The 19,605-nt window shown below is 36.1% G+C and overlaps 2 protein-coding genes across 2 annotated transcripts; both read right to left on the minus strand.

Moving 5' to 3' along the window:
- Positions 1 to 1,012: 1,012 nt before the first annotated feature.
- LOC147858167 (uncharacterized) lies at positions 1,013 to 3,681 on the minus strand. Its single transcript, XM_087326813.1, has 6 exons — positions 3,443 to 3,681; positions 2,893 to 3,038; positions 2,237 to 2,455; positions 1,814 to 2,029; positions 1,504 to 1,593; positions 1,013 to 1,355 (listed from the first exon to the last, which is right to left on the minus strand). Exons 1-6 carry the CDS (start codon positions 3,489 to 3,491, stop codon positions 1,149 to 1,151), a joined length of 927 nt encoding a protein of 308 aa, XP_087182939.1. The 5' UTR covers positions 3,492 to 3,681; the 3' UTR covers positions 1,013 to 1,148.
- A 4,272-nt stretch (positions 3,682 to 7,953) lies between these two features.
- Positions 7,954 to 10,111, minus strand: LOC147858168 (profilin-2-like). Its single transcript, XM_087327261.1, has 3 exons — positions 9,955 to 10,111; positions 8,415 to 8,552; positions 7,954 to 8,223 (listed from the first exon to the last, which is right to left on the minus strand). The coding sequence occupies exons 1-3, from the start codon at positions 10,078 to 10,080 to the stop codon at positions 8,089 to 8,091; spliced, it is 399 nt and encodes a 132-aa protein (XP_087183387.1). The 5' UTR covers positions 10,081 to 10,111; the 3' UTR covers positions 7,954 to 8,088.
- Between the last annotated feature and the right edge of the window lie 9,494 nt (positions 10,112 to 19,605).

The following is a 19,605-nucleotide window of genomic DNA, read 5'->3' on the forward strand; positions in this document are numbered from 1 at the left end:
CTCTCACTCATATATATCTCTTAATTCACGAAATGCCCATAACAACCACCTAGTGTCCATTGGGCAAGCTAACCAATTGAGCTATTATACACACACTCTCTCACTCATTACCAATTGAGCTATTACACACACCCACACACACTCTCTCTTAATTCACAGATGCCACTACAGAATGTAGGTGTTGACCCGTGATCACATGGTCTCCATTGAGCAACCTTACCAACTGAGCTACATCCATCTGAGCTCTCTCTCTCTCTCTTGGTGAAAACACACAATTATAATAATAAATGTGTGTAAAAACACTACTTACAATGGGTGTGACAATGGAGTATGGTCACCCACTAACTACACTACATGGGTAGTGGAACGTGTTGAATTGCCAATAGGCAAGACAAACACTCCACTGAGGAAAGAATAAGCTCTCAAATATATTGCTGAAATTATGGGAGAGCTTGTTGGCAGTAGTGCGTGTGCAATATGGCAATATGTCGGGCTCTTTGGAGGTTGTTCTTAAGAAAACGAAAAAATTACTGCAGCTATGGAGAAAGTTGCCTCTATTCACGGTCTCCTCTCAAGAACCAATCTGGAAATATCATCACCCCTGGCCCTTGCCCTAATCATCCTTTTTGTATATAACACTCTAATTGTACATTTTGTAGCCTTCCGACGTTTTTTCTTAATACTAATGAAGGAAATCTTTATGGAAAAAAAAATAAAAAAATACATTGAATGTCAAGAGAGATAGATTCCATCGAGTTTAAGAGATGTGAATTCAACTTCTCAAATTGATTATCAATGGCACATAATTATGAAACTCAGCTTGTAGAATCCATTACGTTTAAGAGATATAAGGAATTGAACATGTCAATTTGATTATCAATGGCATATAATATAACATATTTCAACTTGTAAATTTTGCTTTTGTAACTCGAGATTATTTTGATTAATCTACTTATCAAGTATCAGCTTTGAAATTTATACCACCATCCATACACAGTTGGATATTATGGACTTTGATTTGAACAAACAAATTCGTAGATTAATAACCAAATTGTCTTCAGAATACATACATATATGGGCTAAAGAATGTTTATCGCCCTATATTATTCACAACACACAACAGAATTTTATCTAGAACACATACACATTCAATGGTGGCCTGCACGAACAAGCGCAAGAAGAAACCTCTTGTAGCTACCAGAGGTATCAGATGATACCATATCTTCTAAATTTTCATTGTACAGACGCTGGAACTCCATCTTAATAGCTTGCAAATCTATTTCCGCTCTTGTCACAATCACGCGAATCAATGCATCATCATTGGTTCCAATCCCTTTCATGGACCAGTATAGCATCTGCAAAACATTTAACCCAGCCGCCCTTTCCTTTAGTAACCATCAATTTCATGTGGAGAAAGATCAATAGGCCAAAAGAAAGCCCTCTCAGAAATCACAAATACAATGTGCTCAAGTATGCAGGCATAAATTAACGTCCAAATCTCACCTCTGCAAAGTACTTGGTTGGATTATGTACACACTGAATTATTGTCTTCAATACCTTGGAGAAATTTCCAGATGTTTCAGATTCCATGACCTAGAATAAGACAAGACATTACATGCAAATTAGCACAATGTGATGATACACCATCGCGTATCTGCCAATAGATGCTTAGGATCGTAGTTAAGGATCGCAAGGGTTATTTGTATAATGAGGTTATAAGCATCCTAAAACCGTTAATAATTACTAACTTTTTATAAGGGCACCAACAAAACCCTAACGAGAAATACGATGAAGAATGCATGAATGTCCGAACCTTTTCAATATCCTCATGGTAGCTCTCCCAGTATCTACGGAATGCAGCATTCAATTGTCTCGCAGTTCGAGAGCTGAAGACATGAATTATGTCAGCCTCGTCGGTACCGATCCTGCCTTCAGTGGCTTTATAGAGCAACCTGGCATCGTCGAGCGCCTGGGACTCATCATCGAAAGGAGTTTCTTGCCTAGGGTTAGTCATGTATGCCATCAGAAGCTGCAACAAACACATAATACATTATCAGAGAAAAGAAACTTGTCAGTGCTCTGGAGTCATCCAGCATTTCAGCTTTCATTCTTTCCAACCGTTGATTCTTCTAAAGGAGGATAAAAATCAGACAAATTTATTTGACCATATCATGATATCGAAACCATAAAGAGCAGGGAGACTGAATTGGAGTTAAGATGCTTAGGGTGAACATACCGTCCTATAGTCACCACTTGTATCCGAAGCAATGTCCGCATGGAGGTTCCGCTTATATATTGAATTGTAGGCTCGCTGTATGGCTTCTAACTGTGATGTGGTGCGAGAGCAAATGATTTCGATCAAGGCAATGTCCTTTGTACCCAATCCTTGGAGGGCATCCCTCAGTATGGCCGCATCTCTTTCGGCTGGTTCCAACATCCAAAGAACAACTGCTTTCTGTGTGTATAACCAACAATACAGGTCCAGATATAATAATGTCGAAATCGAGATATATGGCAGCATGGCAAAGATAACGTTTGATGGTTCGTTTCACCAATTTAAACTACCTCTAATATTTAAGTAGGGAAAATCAGCCACATATTTGGTTGTAGTTTGCAAGCTAGGTTTGCCCTTAATTAAGGATTGACATATAGATCAACTGTAACTTATTCTCTAGCTAATTCGCCGGTAATTAGGGGCAGATTATGCAATCAATCTCCTAATTATAAAACTTATCATTTGAATTTGGTGCAAAATTGTTAAAACAGATTGGATAGCTAAGTAAATTTGAAGGGTAGTTCTGTTGATTTGAAAATCTGGGGCGGAGGGGGTTATAGTGGTAAACATGCAAAACGTTCGGGGAGGATTGATGGATGTTCAACCCAAATACGAACCTCAAATTTGGCGTGGAGCTCTGATTTCAATTTATCAATGAGATCGTCGCCATAACGTATCTTATACTCTCGGCGTAGTTCTTGCCGTTGCACATAATTCCTGTGTGCGAGAATCTCGATGACTTTCCTGTCATCGCAGCCCAAACCTAAAGCATCACCACAGAAGAAAAATCAGATCATTCTTTTGCAATACTAGCCGGGCCTCTGAAGTTTCTTTCACGTAAGAAATGGCTCTTTGAGTGTCTTTAATTTAGACTACTGTGTTGCCATTCCAACCTATACTTGTTGCTTTAAATGTTTTCTGGCATTTAAATCTCAAAATAAATAATTATTGATAACGACATCCGAAGCATAGGAACAAGTGGACATGTCTGGCATTGTAAGGAATTTGGAGTTTCTGCTAAACATATTTTTCTGTTTTTCCTTTTGGCACAGACTACATTTCTGTTATGAACATATGGGAAATCTAATATATCGGAAAACATTGAGAAATGAAATGAGTCGAACATTTGGGAGCTTTTGAGGACTGAGAAGGAGAAGAAGAAGCTACCTCTGAAAGCCTGGTGGAGATTGACACAGTCCTCTTGGATTCTTGACATGGCTTCTCACGGAAGAATGATAATGAAAACAACAAACGAGAAGAAACGAAGATGGAAGAATGAAGAAGATCAAACTGCAGAAGAATGGAGGTGAGGAGAATGCAGAAGAAGAAGAAGGAGTGAGGCACAGTTTGAAAGGTGAAATTGATGAGAAACTGGAGGTTCCATGGCGGATATTTATACCATGGAAAAGTAAGTGTGTGTGTATTGAGAGATAAAGAGAGACAGAGACAGAGTTATGGCATCGCCATCGCCACTGAATGAAGCAGACGAAATCATTTTTGTCGGAAGCGATCATGACTAAAGTATTGACTTTAGGAGTTGGGAGGCGAAGAGCAAGTGGAGCTGCCATGGGTGTGTGTGTGTGTGAGAGAGAGACAGAGACAGAGACAGAGACAGAGAGCGAGTCAAGGCATGAGCGTGGTCATGATGTGATGACATGGTCATTGAATAAAACAAAGTGTTTGACTTTTGGATCTAAGATAAGGACCTGAGGCTTTACTGTGTAAAGTCAAGAAAGTCAAGCCACTTACATACTCTCTCTCTCTCTCTCTCTCTCTCTCTCTCTCGAAGATCGAGACTCCCTACTACCTTCACACGTTGACGAGGAAATTGTGAGCTTTTTACTCGGACCTTGCTCCTCATTATCCACGGCTAGCTTTTCTTTCCCCATCTTTTTCTCTACTTTTGTCTACTTTCGAAAACCTCTTCTAACTTTTTTTATCTTTTCATTTATTACTATAGTTGACTTAAGAAAATTAGTTTATTTAGACCACTATTTTCTTTTCTTTTGAGGGTGGTTTCCCACTATGTGTCACGTGAAATGTAATATTTTTGGTCTCATCGGTCATATTTTACCTCCGAAGACGATAATATAATCTATCTATCTACTTCCTCTTCTCTTCTCACGGTGATGGGACCTGCCCCCCACCTTCAATCCACTACATAATCTGAATGTATGTCATGTATGATATGCATGTAATGTATGTATGCTATGTGTGACAGTGTCAGTACCATGTGTTCAGCAAAGAGAAAAGACTTGAAGGAAAGTTGGGGGGGGTTCTATTTCTTATCGCTAATCATACGATGATACAAACCATCTCATTGACACGTTCTTGTCCGTTGTATCAAAGCCAACTTTTTACATCTCCGCCATTCCACCTACATCTCGTTCGACTCACCCATTTGACTTGCACTTATGGCTATCGGCCAACGTACACCTAGTCATCCTTCGAATCTTCTATTCTGGATATCTTTTCTTTTTCTCTTTTAAAAAAGAAAATTTAAAGATACGACTTGGTATTATAAAATCACAAGAAAGAGGTACAATTTTTGCGTTGGAGAAACGGAGATAACATCCGATTCCCTTAGACCCACATCATGGCCCACCCAAGATTACTATATCATATTTGCCAATTGCGGTGTGTATATACATTAGCCGTTACATATTTGTATACCATATCTCCAAGATTACTATGCTCTACTCCTCCCGAGCTGCAAATGATCACGACGTGTTCCCGAAATCTTATCTTTTGAGCAAGTCCCAACTCCAAGGATTGTTGAGATGTCGAGCTCAACGATGTAGTCAAACCGATGCTACAATCTAGCATTGACTTAGCGATTCCTAGGACCTATATGACCTAGTATTAATGATAAATATATTTATCACTCTCACATTCTTTACAAGATTGATCTTACCTTTTATGTGTTCGTAAATATAAAGGTTCTTTATAGACCAAGTCTCGTATTTAATCTAAACCCCAGGCCCCCACACTCTTGAGTGTGATGTTGATTTTGCTATTGTAATTTGTAAATCTTCCCCCAATTTCACCTAATAGATTCTATCGTGTTTGGTGTCTAATTCTCTCTCGTTAACACAAATACATACACACCCATCTTACATCTTACATAATTGATTCATTCCTCTACATAGAATTATATGTTTAGCTCTTTACAAAATCAAGATACAAAGAGGCTCTGGAAGATTTTTCACATGAGCTTCAATAAGAAGTTTCAATCAATTGGGCTCTTTGGTAGGAACCATGACTATGATTTATGAAGTTTCAATCAATCAACAGTTTTTCATAGCTTTAAATGAGCAAGAGCATTGATAGGAATATCCACATGTATAATAAACTTGTGTTTGAAATGGACATTTAATTCAAATGATTGAAAATGGATCATAACAATCATCAAGCTACCTTTTCATATTTGACTTATTATGGTGTTGATTTTATGCATAACAAAAGTACATGTTCAGAAGTCAAGCATAAACACACTTTGTATGTTAGTGAACACACTCATTGAAAAACATGTGTCAAAGATTAAATTCCACCTATGTATTGTCTATACTAGACCATATCATACTCATTCTACCACCATTACATGCTGGTTTATAATTCTATGAGAGTACATACGAAAGGTAGCATATACACCAATCATTTTGCATGTACCTATCGTTGATTCAATGTCGTTTGTTCAACAACAAGATCAACCATAAACTTTGTGTGTGATCACACTTGTTAGAGAACATGTATCAAAGTTTACGTTTGTAGTTATTAATGTATGCGATTATGTTTTGAACAAAGTGAGCAATTTATGATATTCCATTCACTCATCCATCACGTCTGATTGGTTTAAAATGTACTACTTAGTTCGTCACATGGCATTAAAACGTGGGTATTTATCTTTGTCATAGCCTATCTACCTGCTTATGCTTTGTTGATTTGAAGTGGTTCATGTGAGAATGAACCTACGTGCATCAATATGCTCAAATGTCAATGGTGTAGAAAATCAATACACCTCCCACATGGAAGAAGTCCACAATCATCTCATGTGTTGAGAATGAACATTGGTAAGTTGCTCACATGCGACAGATTATACCACAAAAATAACGTTTACGCACAAGCACATTACGGAATACGAGGTTAGATTAAACCACACTACTCCAGGACATTCCTATGACTTGTCTACTCTTAGTAACCTATTCTTGGTGACGTGTACTCAAATTACTTGAAACACACAAATATGTAGATCGAATGAAGATTGGTAAGTTCCTAACAAATGAAGGATTATTCCACAAAATTAACTTTTACACACAAGCACATTACGAGGACTAAGGTTAGATAGAACCACACTACTCGAGGCCATTCCTATCACTTGCCTACTCTTAGTGACCTATTCTTGGTGACATGTAGTCAAATTACTTGAAACACACAAATATGTAACTCTATCTTATTGTTATTTTACAAGGGCTTCCCTGTCATCGTGCTACTCTTAACATTCTTCCTTTAGGACGATGAGGCAACTTCAAGAAGCATTCTACTCTAAATGTTGGTGCTTCAAGTCCATTTTTTGACGGCCTCTTTTGTACATACCATGCTCGCTTCAACATTACAAGTCCAATGCATATGAGGCAACTTAGTGCATTAGGAAGTTTCTTGATATGGAAAAGGAAAAGACGTGATGAAAAGCCAATTATTAGTGAGACCTACATTATATCATAGATTTATTTTTTCAATCAAGTGGTAGGCGAGCTTCTTAATCCAAGAATAATCTCTTTTTTATATGAAGAAGAGCATTTGACCAAGATTGGCAAGCTTTCATGATTTTGTTTTTGTTTCCTCTTCAAAGCATCAAAGATATATCAAAGCTTCAAAGTCAATCTTTCATATCATTAGAAGTCACCCAAATTATAGTAATTAAAATTAATCAAAATGTTAATGCATCCTTAACTACTTTATTTACAACACTATCAATTACACAGTACAAAGCCATTTACATTATTAGTTATATACATTCACTTATGTAATAGGACAACGTAGGATAATTTGTGCTAATGTAATCAATTAAAGAGTCTAGAATTAAATATACATGCCCACGAATTGCATTTCTCTTAATTGCATTTTGTAAAAGCTAGTATATTTAAAAAAAATATTACCATATGATTTAGGCATTTGATGTTTTAGATTCCGAAATACCCCCAAACGACCCGAAGTATTATTTCTTCGAATCGCCATACTCGACATTATGTAATCGAATGAAATGTAATAGGGGCTAACAATATGTCAACAAGTAAGAAGACAACATTTTTATTATTTGTTAAGATGCAATAAATCAGTTTTGTAAGATTTTTCCATTGTGAACACTCATGCGAGAGAAGCCTCGGAATTGAACATTAAATATTCTTGGCAAGAAATTTTCATCATGTCGCAGGTTTAATGTTGATGGTTGTTACAATGAAATGATCAAAATGGTGGTGAAAATGGTAAGGGGTCTATTGAAGCCATAAACTTGGAAGAGAAGCTTTTGAAGCTATAATCATGTACACTAATGATGTCATAATATACTGTGGAAAAAGAAAGAGTTGGAACAATTAAATGTTTTCACTCAACCAGGCTTATTTTTATAGAACATTATGATAACTAAAGAATTGTTTAGTGAAACAATTATGCTAAAACTATATGGAAAAGCCATGCTTTGTAATTTCAAAACCCTTGGTAAAGACCACAAATTAAAAACAAAGCATTAATAAAGCTAGATCACTAGGTAATCTCAAATATAAAGTCACTTCCTTTTATTGGTCATGTGAAGATTATTAGATGCATTGCTCTATCAAGTAATCCCCAAGTTTCTCCACCACAATATTACATTCACCGGGTTGAACTCCCTGATCGTATATGCCTATTATAAGGGCAGTGTTTGTTCTCTTTACAGTCAAGCCTCCATGCCCCTAATTTTGTAAAACAAAAAGGAATCATACACAAGAAGTTGTCAAATAGTTTTATGACAACATACAACAAATCATATTGGTAAATTCAACATGTTATATCAAGCGTTTTTTGCATCAACATAAACAATCTCAATTACATCAAAACTTAGTCATAAAGAAGTGTCATTAGAGGGATATGCTCATGCACATACCTTTTTGCCTCGAATAACTTGGCCAAGTTCACCTTGGATGAGCATATATTTGGTTCCTCCTACTATAATTCCATGTTGAGCAAGTTCGCTTATATCAGTGTAACCTTTTACTATGTTTTCGATCTCCTCAAAAGTTACCTATAAATTCATTACAATATGACTCAACATTATCAAATCCCATAAAGTTAGCACCCTCACATTGATGTTTATAAATCAACTATTTCCAAGCTACCTATTCCATTATTACGCAGAGTTGTATACAACAACATATTTTTGTTAAATCCATTTTTTCCACGTGTTCCAATTTGTTAACGTACTTTGCTACAATTCGATAAGTTTCACTTGGGTGAGTCGGTTATAATAGCTTGGCACTTACGAGCTTGTGAATCTTGCATTCCGTTGCCATCTACGATGAAAGGATTAGTATGATATACGAGATAAAGAGAGAATTAGTAAATGAGGGAAGCCATTAGGAGGAGAAAGAATGATCTAATCGGTATATGATGGAAATTATCACATAGATAGTGAGGCTCGTGTTCACAATAAACAGACCTTTAGAACGAAATTTCAAAGACATATTTTTGGAGAAGACATGTAGAGCCCTAAAGAGAATCATTGTCATGCACTACCTAAGTCCAAACCCAATAAAAAAAACAAAACAAAACTAGCACCTTCATATTCTCTACTGTACATTTTTACTAACAATTTATTACATTAAGAATGAGATAATATGTTACTCTTGAATGAAGATTGCGATGTAATGCTCCGTTAGGGAGGAACATCATATTTGATTTGATACTAGAGAGAGTTAGAATTAGAACTTTTGTCGTCCATAAAGAGGCCAGTTTGGACCTATGGAACCAGAGTATACATGTGTTCTTGATATGTGTCTCCTTCCTAAGAAGGGGTATTCATACATTAAAGCACAAAGTCTCTATGCGTGAATAAAGCATACACATAGATCCAATTATAGTGAAATAATATATAAACTCGAATTGTTGTGATACCACACAAGCATTTGTATGTAGATTTGAACTTGGAAATTATGTGAAGGGGGCTATATTCAAACTAAGTGTTACCTTTCATTACACAATCATGTGATGGAATAACAATTCCATGAGATCTCATGCTCATTGCACCAAGTCTCGATGTGATGTTATGGCATTCATTCAAGTGTGTGATGAGAATTGTGGGTATTGTTTGTATGGTGTGGCCTAATTCATGCCGAGGGATGTTGGTAAGATGTATCCTATTGGTGAAGGCCCACAATTGTGCGCTTTAAGGTTTTGTGGCACCTGTTGATGTGTTTTGATGAGAGCTCAAGAGTTAAGTGTATATATTGTTATAAGAAATAGATAGAACACATAGATCCATCGATGCATGTATTAAATGATGGCTTCAATTGCGTACATTTATGATTAGATGGAGACTTGCAATGAATAGAGAAGTTTCGACTAGTGCCAAAGCAAGGAACTTGGGTTATCTCAAATTTCAATCCAATGAGAGAGAGAGAGAGAGAGAGAGAGAGAGAGAGGAGAACCGGAGGGAAGTTCGGGCTTTGGGCCCAAATATTGCCATCTTGACCCATAATTGCAGCGGAGCTAAGGTAGTTTCCACCAGAAAGTTCCACCATCAGTTGCCCATCTACAAATTCTTGCCATGACATTGCTTCTTTCGAATCCCCTTTGCTAACCTCTTTGTATAACCTTTTTTTCCTTTTGTTTGTTTAACAGAAGAGAATGTCTAGGTAAACACATTCTTTTCTTCATCCCCTCCCGCATTTATACCTTTGGAACCCTGTTCAATAAGTTATCAAGCGCTTTTCACTTTATTTAGCTTCTTTTAAATACTTTTTGTTGTGGTTTATATTTTGGAAAAGAAGTTGCATTTCCATTAGGCCAATGCCCTTACTACAACTTATGCTTGCACGCTCCAAACTTTTCATGCACAAAAGTGGAAGTTAGTCGAATTTGTGTATCAACTGACTTGTTGATTTTGTGTATTTTTATCATAGGAGTTTTGTAAGAAAGTGTGCTCTAAGCAATCCATCATACACACCATGGTCCGTAGTTGTTAAAAAATGTATATTTATACTTAGAATATATTTTAGATTATTCCAGAGTATTCTACATGGATTCTTTGTCTATTTCATCTATTCAAAGTATTCGACATACTGTACATATGTAACAAGTATTTAACTTTTCCAAGATGTTTAAACATTTTTTTAAATGTACATATAAAAATATTTAAAAAACTTTAAAATTTAAGAAGTATTATACATATTCTACATATTTAAAGTATGTAATGTATTTTATCTATAGAATAAGTATTCTAAATATGTTTTTTTAAAGGAAGAATACTTAGTATAGGTATTCTACATGTATTGTATGCTAAGGATCCTAAAATGCAAGCATAACATTTTAGATTGGGTATTGTAAGCAATAATTACAACACCCAATCTAAACTGTTATGCTTGCGTTTTAACATAAGATGGAATCCATCTTGATGCATAATTTGCTATCATTTTACATTCTTAAAGTAATCATTCCCTCCTTACACTAATGGATAATTGTAAATGAAGTTTGAGGCCGTTTTTGCTCTATAATCATGCATGTTCATTCAATGTTTTGTATTGAATATTACAACCCTACTTTTGTCATCTTTTGTTGCGTTAACTTAACGCTATGCCTCTCTTTGGTCCCTCCATCACTTCCACTCATTCCCATGACTATGCATTCTCTTTTTTGTTTCGAGTAAACTTTTAGTGTCCATGTATGAATTACATGTAAAAAGCAAACACAAATGCATTATTTTGCATTTGAATATTTAAATTGATCTTTGAGAATATATTACCCACCAAAGTATAGGTTCTTTACAAGTATATATATGTCCACCAATATGCATTCATGGTCTCAATATATCTGTAATGGATTTTGGTGAGTATAAGATGCTTCAACATCTGAAAGGGGTCAATATTTCAAGATAGGGTTTTAGATATCTCCACAGGTTTTTTATAATAACAAATTTCCAGTGAAAGAAAGAAAAGAGTTGAATTCTGGTACCAAGAAATACACATGGAGCACACATAACTTTTAAATGACAATGTCCACATAATTTAGACGTTTAAGTGACAACAAATTGAACAATGCCATTTAAAAGAGATAGATTCCATAATGTTTAAGAGATATGAGCGGTTCAACTCCTCGATTTGATTATCAATGTCATATAAATTCTGTAAATTCTGCCAAAATCATTTTGAGCAGTTAATTCATCCTCTTGCCTCCTTCGGATTATTTTATGATTTCTTGAATCCATTTGTTGAATGAACCAAGGAACTATTAAAACTTATAGCCCCATTCATACATGGTTCGATACTGAACTTGGATTGACAGGACAAGCTTCTGATTCCTTATCAACAGGCTTCCCACAGACAATTTATGCATCAATTACCAAACTGCCTGCAAAATAAATACATAGTTGGATATTATGGACTTTGATTGACGCAAAATGCTTTCTATTTCATAGTTGTTATTTCCTCCATTAGGTACCTTAGGTATTGGGCAATGTGGCACAATTAGAGTTTGAGAAATGGTCACCTCCTCGTCCTAGAGGACTTGCCTTTACATATCAATAGCATTGCAAGTTGCAACTGACACCTTAGAGGGTTTATCTTGCCAATTGATGGTTAGGATCATAGTAAGGATAGCAAGGTTTATTTGTATAATGAGGTTATAAACATCCTAAAACCCTAATAATTCCTAACTTTTTTTAAGGGCACCAACAAAACCCTAACAGAAATATGATGAAGAATGCATGAATATCCAAACCTTTTCAATATCTTGATTGTAGCTCTCCCAATATCTATGGAATAATGCATTCAATTGTTATGTTAGTATGTTATACATGTTATGTATGATATGCATGTTCTACATCTTATGTATGTGTGCATGTATTGTGTATCTATTCTTATCGCTAATCATGATGATACCATCTTACGTCCCACTTTGATGTACTATTCATTACAAGATTGGTCCTAACATTATATGTTCACAAGAATGTACTCACATATATGTTCTTTATAGACCAAGTCTTATACTAAATCTACCCTCTTGTATGTAACGTTGATATTATTTTTGTAATTTGTAAATCTTCTTCTAGATTCGCCTAACAGATTCTATTCTCTTTGGTGTCTAATTTGCTCTCTCTATAACACACACACACACACACACACACACACACACACACACACATCACACACCTTACTCTATCCATTCATGTACATATGATTAATTATATGCATTGTTTTTTTACAAAGACAAAATCCTAATGGATACTAGATCATATCCTACTCATTCTATCACCATTACACATTGGTTTATAATTATATATGAGTACGTATAGAAGGTATAAATACACCTAATTGTTCTGCATGTACTCCTTGATTCGATGTTATTTGTTCACCCCTAGTTTGCTTTTTGTAATTTTGCGTTGTGTTCATTGGCAACTCACTAGAGAACATGCATCAAATTTTACCATTGTAATTGTAATGTATGTTTTTTAAATGGATATTGTAGCCCATGGAGGTCAAGACATGTGAGGATATTTTCAAGAATTTCTCATCACGATGTTATAAAAGCAATTGAGCTTCAATTGTTGGCAAATGAGCTTTTGGGGTAGCTAACAAATGTTTTCGACTTTGATATTTCAAGATGAATTTAACAAGATGGAACTCCATATGGTTCATTCAAAGAAGGAAAGTTACTATAAGATTTAGGAATTTGACAAAGAAAGCAAAGTCATTCTTTGATGATTTTCACATGAAAGAGATTCCACAAAACTTCTAGAGAACATGATGTCATGTTGATAAATGAACTTATTGACTAGGTGCCAAGGTTGAAGACAAAAAATAATACAAATGTGTAAAAGAAAGAAAGAATGAACAAGAATCTTTATTTTATATACAAGACCTTGAATACAAGAGCCTTTTCAAATGTGTTATTGAAGACTAACATTGAATTGTAATAGTTTAGCAACATTGGAACATCCTTGTATATAATATCCTTAGTTTTGTGCATGTTTACCACTCAACCTTAATGCATGCTTGCCATTTGGTTAGCAAGCATGCTCAGTGTTTGGCTACCATACGGGATGTTATAATAAAGTGAAAAGCCATAATAATTATCACATGAAATATTTCAATGTATATACGAAATGCTACGATTGATAGCATATTGGTTAAAGTCTAAGGTGTGCAACAAGGAGGTCGTGATGCATCCCCATCACTCAATGATATGTTCCATTAGTTATACTGCACGAATCAAGATAACAATAATGAAATTCCACAATGAGAGGTGGAACATCAACAAGATTTTATAAAGGTTCCCAAGTTAAATCAGTAGATGTACAACTTAACGAATCCACAAAGTAATATAGCTTGGATCCAAAACAAGTACAATTGCATAGTTTGCTTCATCAACAAATTAAACTAGGGTGGGAGAGGAATGGATTGGAATGGAGCTATAATACACAAGACTCCAACTATGAGACAGAACATTGGGAAAAGATGCATATGTGGAGGGAGATCTATATGGAACACAATGTCATTGAATTTAAGTAGAGATCACTAATGCATCAAGGCATCAATAACCAACATGTGTGTAGGTAGGAATGTTGTCACTTAAACGAACAAAACTTACTCGAATATGCCGGTTCTTCGTAATAAGGAGAGGCTGGCCTAGGTTCTAGTGGAACCCTTGTTGTGATGTGGCGTGGCCAAAGGTAGAAAAAGGGAAAAAGTGAAGGTCCACTCACTATTGGAGGTTGGTCGTCTAGAATAAAGAACAAGAAGACAGATATCAATGGAGGCTTGACAAGAAAGAGAGATAGATTATATTATTGTCTTCGGAGGTCAAATATGACCTATGAGACAAAAAATATTACATTTCACGTGATACGTGTGGAAGTAAGCAGTGACTCTCAATGTTCAAGAACTTTACCAATGAATGTTGCAATCGAGAGTGCACATTGTGGTTGTGAGAGGAATTCATGCAAGGATTGGGCTCGGTCGAAGAGATGTGGAAAGCATGGTCGAATATGATCAAAGGTAGAGCATTGTATCCAAGTGTTATACTCAGATTCACGAACTTGTTTAGGGCAAAGTGTGCATAACCGACCACTCTCATCACTTGTGCCCCCAACGCCCTGTGTCACATCGCAATGCATGTGAGCTAAGTCGCATGGAAGGAATGGTTCGAATGGTAGATAACGGTATGGGCTCTAACATGTATCGATGTGTACGGTTTCGCCATTCCGCAAAGAATATGGTTTTGTAGTTAGGTGCAACATGTGTAGTATAATGTGTGAAGGATGAGCCTCGACATTTGTCCCATGTCATGATACATTGGCGTTGCAAAAAGGCCTCATTTACAGAGGAATCTAGTGATGCATCATGAAGCAAGTGTCTCGCATCCCATCTACCAAACCATTTTTCGATATCTTGCATCCAACTGGAACACAAAATTTTGCTTTTATGCGTCTTTTGGATCTTTTTGCTTGCTTCCCATGCAATTCTAGGAAGAGAGAGAGAGAGAGAGAGAGAGAGAGAGGCACAAAATACTAATTGTATTATAATTCAAAATAGGCAATACAACATCATCTTTAAAAATGGGTTACAAAGTTGGTTATATACTAACCAAACTAGGGCAACTACCCTTTATGCTATTTAGAAGAATAACCTAAATTAGCTTATCCAATGAGGTAATGTGAATACGTCCATTATATTTCACCGTATTCAACACTCCCACGTAATATAACAAAGAGATGATGATATACTATCGGTCTAGACTTCTTGTAGTAATTGCACATTCGCATTGGTCCACTATTGGGAAGAACTTCCCCAACAATTTGGTTGATCAGTCGAACTTTGCTTCATGAAAGCATCATTTGTCGACTCGTGTGTGAATGTTTTTCTCCGAGCGTCTTCGGACATAATAGAACTCGTGATCTCAGAGTATTTAACGGCCAAAGCCGACATATTACACACAGTCGTGATGAAAGTTTCCCATGATGGGGGGAGATTGTTCGTCAGCATGAGAACTTTTCGCTCGTCATTGATAGTCATGCCTTGTACCAAAATCTAGGAGATGATGCTTTTGTAATGTTGAGTGAGAAGCTCAACATGCCCGATCGGTTAAAGATGTTGAAAGCCGAATCGGCTAGGAGTCGACAGGCCGTTAGAGGTTTATATTCCTATTTTAGTAATAGGAACATAATAGGTCGCTAGTGTCAGATGCTCAATTATGCGGATTAAAGTACTTGTTTGTACTTGTGTCAACCCACTATCAGGGGATTTTATAAAAAGTGCTTAGTGAGCACATCTTATGTGTAACAGAGTATTATCATTTTGAATTGAGTTTCTTGTTGTCTACTAACTCTATCTCTCTCTCACTCATTGTGTACTTGCTCTCCAACATCATTCTTTGTGTATTCCTAATCGTCTTCCATTGTCCCGCTTATTCGGTAGTGTCTGTTATCTTTACAAACTTCCACACACGTAAACATTTAGTACATGGTATTAGAGAGCGAGGGTTGAGAAGATCCTCTGTAGTTGAAAACCATTTCAAACAAACTTTTGACCTCCAGACAAGAGTTGACAAGAACATGGACAAAGGAACAAACAAGAGCTGCACAACATCCGATAAACAGATATGTTGATGGCCGATTACACCTCCAAGATAAAGGAGATCTGCGACGCACTCGAGCTCATCAACATGATGGTGGATGAGGATGAGATGGTGTGGGTCTGCCTAGGAGGTTTGGCGCATTGAGAAAATATCGTCCTTCTTCAAGTTGCAATCAATGCTTCTTGCTAAAGAGAACCACGTGGGTGTGTCGACGAGCACGCATGTTGACAACAAGATGTTGTACATGGAGGCAGATCAACCTCGTGGTCGTTGAGGATGAGGCGGGTCAGTGCACAACAATGCGCATTGAGAAAATATCGTCCTTCTTTAAGTTGCAATCAATGCTTCTTGCTGAAGAGAACCACGTGGTCTTCACATTACATTGCAATAACCATGGAAGATCCCCAACTCAAAACATAGGTATCTCTAACGAGGAGTTGAGGCTATGATAATCTACAACCAACATGTGTGTAGAATTGAGCTCCATGTAAATAGTGAAGAAAGATAAGGTTAAACCTATTGAAATCAAATTAGACTATCCCCAATACAATATTCCTAAAGACTTCTAGATCATCCAACATAGTGTGATGGGGGTGATGGCATGTGTTTGCAAATAATGAAGTGGAATTGATAAAACAATGTAAATATTATTGTAAGCTATATTTATAAAATACAAGAAAGTCAACCCAATTGTCATGTTGATAGTTGATGAAACAACAACATTACTGTTGTATCATCTAATGTCTATGTTGAATTTGGTTATCACATTGTGGGTGATAGCTTGACCGGCTTATGAGATATTTTTGAGTAGCTTGGACGAATGTTTCCAAAACTTTGACGTAGATTTTGGCATGGTCATTGATAATGTAATCAAGAATATCATAATGCTTTACTCCTTGCATAGTCAAATTTGTTGTTTTCTCAAAGACAATCCTTGACAAAATTGTGAGGCTAATCCCACCAATCTTTCCAAGTAACCAAGTCTAGGTTCTTATGGACACTAAAATATCTAGCCATGTATTTCATGGAAGTACTACAAAGTTTGAAAATCAAGGATGTATAAAAGACGATTTAGAAATAGAAACCTATCATGCCACTTGAAATATTCATAATATTTAGGAGAGTTCCTAGACCTTGAGCAAGAAACATGTCTAGAACAATATGTCTTATGTCAAAGCATCAATTCAAATATCTATACTAATGAAAACACAATGCTTGAACAATATATGCTTCAAAGACATTATCTACCATTAGTCACAATCAATTGAGACTCATGAGGACTTACTTCTTAACGTCAAAGTAGGCTCTCCTAGAAGAGGTGTAAGATATGAGTATTTGATAAATAATTTTTTGAAGAGTTTTGTACACAAGCTTGTTGTCAAACGTAGATGGATGGTATATCTTAGGATCTTTCAGAAAGTTTTGCAAGTTTTGCACACGAAGCTTGTTGTTACAAAATTAAAAAATTTGTATTTAGTTGTTGAACCCAGCATGGTAGCTTCTTGTTATTATCGTGACTTCTGGGCACTCACATGTTGCAGGTCTTTGAGCAACCTATGATTTTCTTGCTTTAGCGCCACAAATATGGTTGTGCGACAACAAGTTTAAATTCGACATAAGACAACAGAAGTTCCAATTTCAACCACTCTCCTGATTGCCTTTTGTGAGTTTCTTCCTAGCACAAGTGAATTCTATTGACATGTGATGAAACTGAGGGTATGGCAGGTGCTTGCCACATTCTTTTGTCAGGTAGAAAGATGGCAAAAACAATTATCACATATAATCGGGACAGAAGATTTTATGCGCGATAATAGTTGTGGGATTGGAGGTCCGATTTCTTGTTTTAAACTAAACAATTTGAGATTTGAACCTCGGTATCATCCCTCATGCTGTTTGAAGTTTTTACAGAAGACAGGGATTTTGGCAAAGAAGTATTTGGTTTGCAAAGTGATGTAGACATGGATAAAGCTGAAATCATGTTGAATGATGGTGAATCTGACAGCAATTCTTATGCCTCGGATGACAGGGTGATTTTATTTAAAGGGAAAAAATTCTGAAATCCCCTCTGAATCTTTCATTATTTTCGGATGAACCCTGAAAAAGAGACGAAGGATCAATTGACCACATAATTGCCCAAACTTCATGATGGTCAGCCAGATAGGTAGTAGGCCAGCTGTTTCAGCTGCATTGGATTCTAAAGCAATGCTGGAGGCTGCATTGCGGGTTCCTTACATACCTTGTGAGTCCTTTTGCCATTGAGACCTAATATTCCTGTGCATATAGTAATCCAATATTTCTGTTGATATTGCTTTTTTGGGTCAAACAACAATGTTCCAACGTTTTGGATATTCACCAATATACTCCTAAGCTCTAGAAAATTACTAGAAGATCCCTATGTAGTTGACAATTTTGTACTGCAAAAGGGTATTTTTATAAATTTTGTGAATAACCAAAAATTGGGGATAGTTTGGTGCTTGTACGTTTTTTCCGTTGTTTGATTTTTATTTATTTATTGTAGTCTTTGTTCTGTTTCAATATATTGAATTATAATGTTGTAGTCTACAACAATATAATAGTTGTAAATAAAGTTTTAGATCTTTATCTACAACTTGTAGATAAAGATTCCAGCTCTGTGAGCTATAATAGTTGGTTCATTTGAATGATATGGAGTCTATGTCTACTATAACTGCAGTGTCAATGCAGGGCATTTCCCCTGATAAACATTAATTTATCCATCTAGCTTTCCATCTTTCTCAATCTTCAAGGAAAGACATTTCACTGCATCATTGTAAAAGGATGGATTTACAAGGAAGACTGTAGTCACATAAATGTGCTTATGTGATGGCCATGAAAAAACTATAAACTCCGATGCACTTTTAAGACCACACATGTATGAAAACATGGTATGTTTTCGAGATGTAGTCAAACAGAAAACATAATAATATTTGCTGATATTGCCCACACAACCACCTTAGATGGTCCCAGGATGTCTACCCTCTCCTCCTGTAATATTGAAGAAAGTATACTATGGTGGTTGGTTGTCACGTTTTGCATGCTTTAACTATGTTGATCTCAAGGAAGAGCATCAGATATGTTTTATGTAGAAGTTGACAGTCTGTTGGCTGAAGTTCTCTAACAGATAAGGATGAATCAATCAGCGGAATCCTGAAGGAGGCTTCTCACCCAGCCATAGTAGCTGATGACGAGTCTAAAGTTACTATCCAGATAAAAAAAGATCTGAAGGTTAAAATCCTGAACTCAAATTTGTATGTTGATACTATCCATATTACTTGATAGTTAGGTTAGGTACTGTGTATTGATGGTACTATCTGTATACCTCGTCTCCTACAGGATCGTCAAGAACATATTTTGTTTAGAGGTGTTAAATGATGCTTAAATTAGTGATAGATTTTGTGAATTAATTACACTAGTAACTAGGATATCATTATATGTTCATATTTAATTCTCGTAAGGTTAAGCACTGTTAACTAAGATATCTTTGTTGTAGA

The sequence above is a fragment of the Azolla caroliniana genome, unplaced genomic scaffold (genome assembly GCF_043228905.1).
Source record: "Azolla caroliniana isolate FFs.n. ecotype wild unplaced genomic scaffold, voAzoCaro1.0.p SCAF_11, whole genome shotgun sequence".
Classification (NCBI taxonomy): Eukaryota; Viridiplantae; Streptophyta; class Polypodiopsida; order Salviniales; family Salviniaceae; genus Azolla; species Azolla caroliniana.

Coding starts and splice junctions, on each gene's coding strand:
- LOC147858167 (XM_087326813.1), bottom strand. CDS start 3,491: ATGTCAAGAATCCAAGAGGACTGTGTCAATCTCCACCAGGCTTTCAGA. Junction 3,039..3,442: donor TCTCCACCAGGCTTTCAGAG/GTAGCTTCTTCT, acceptor GTGATGCTTTAG/GTTTGGGCTGCGATGACAGG. Junction 2,456..2,892: donor AGCTCCACGCCAAATTTGAG/GTTCGTATTTGG, acceptor TTATACACACAG/AAAGCAGTTGTTCTTTGGAT.
- LOC147858168 (XM_087327261.1), bottom strand. CDS start 10,080: ATGTCATGGCAAGAATTTGTAGATGGGCAACTGATGGTGGAACTTTCT. Junction 8,553..9,954: donor AAAGCCCGAACTTCCCTCCG/GTTCTCCTCTCT, acceptor ATGAATTTATAG/GTAACTTTTGAGGAGATCGA. Junction 8,224..8,414: donor AAGTTATTCGAGGCAAAAAG/GTATGTGCATGA, acceptor TTACAAAATTAG/GGGCATGGAGGCTTGACTGT.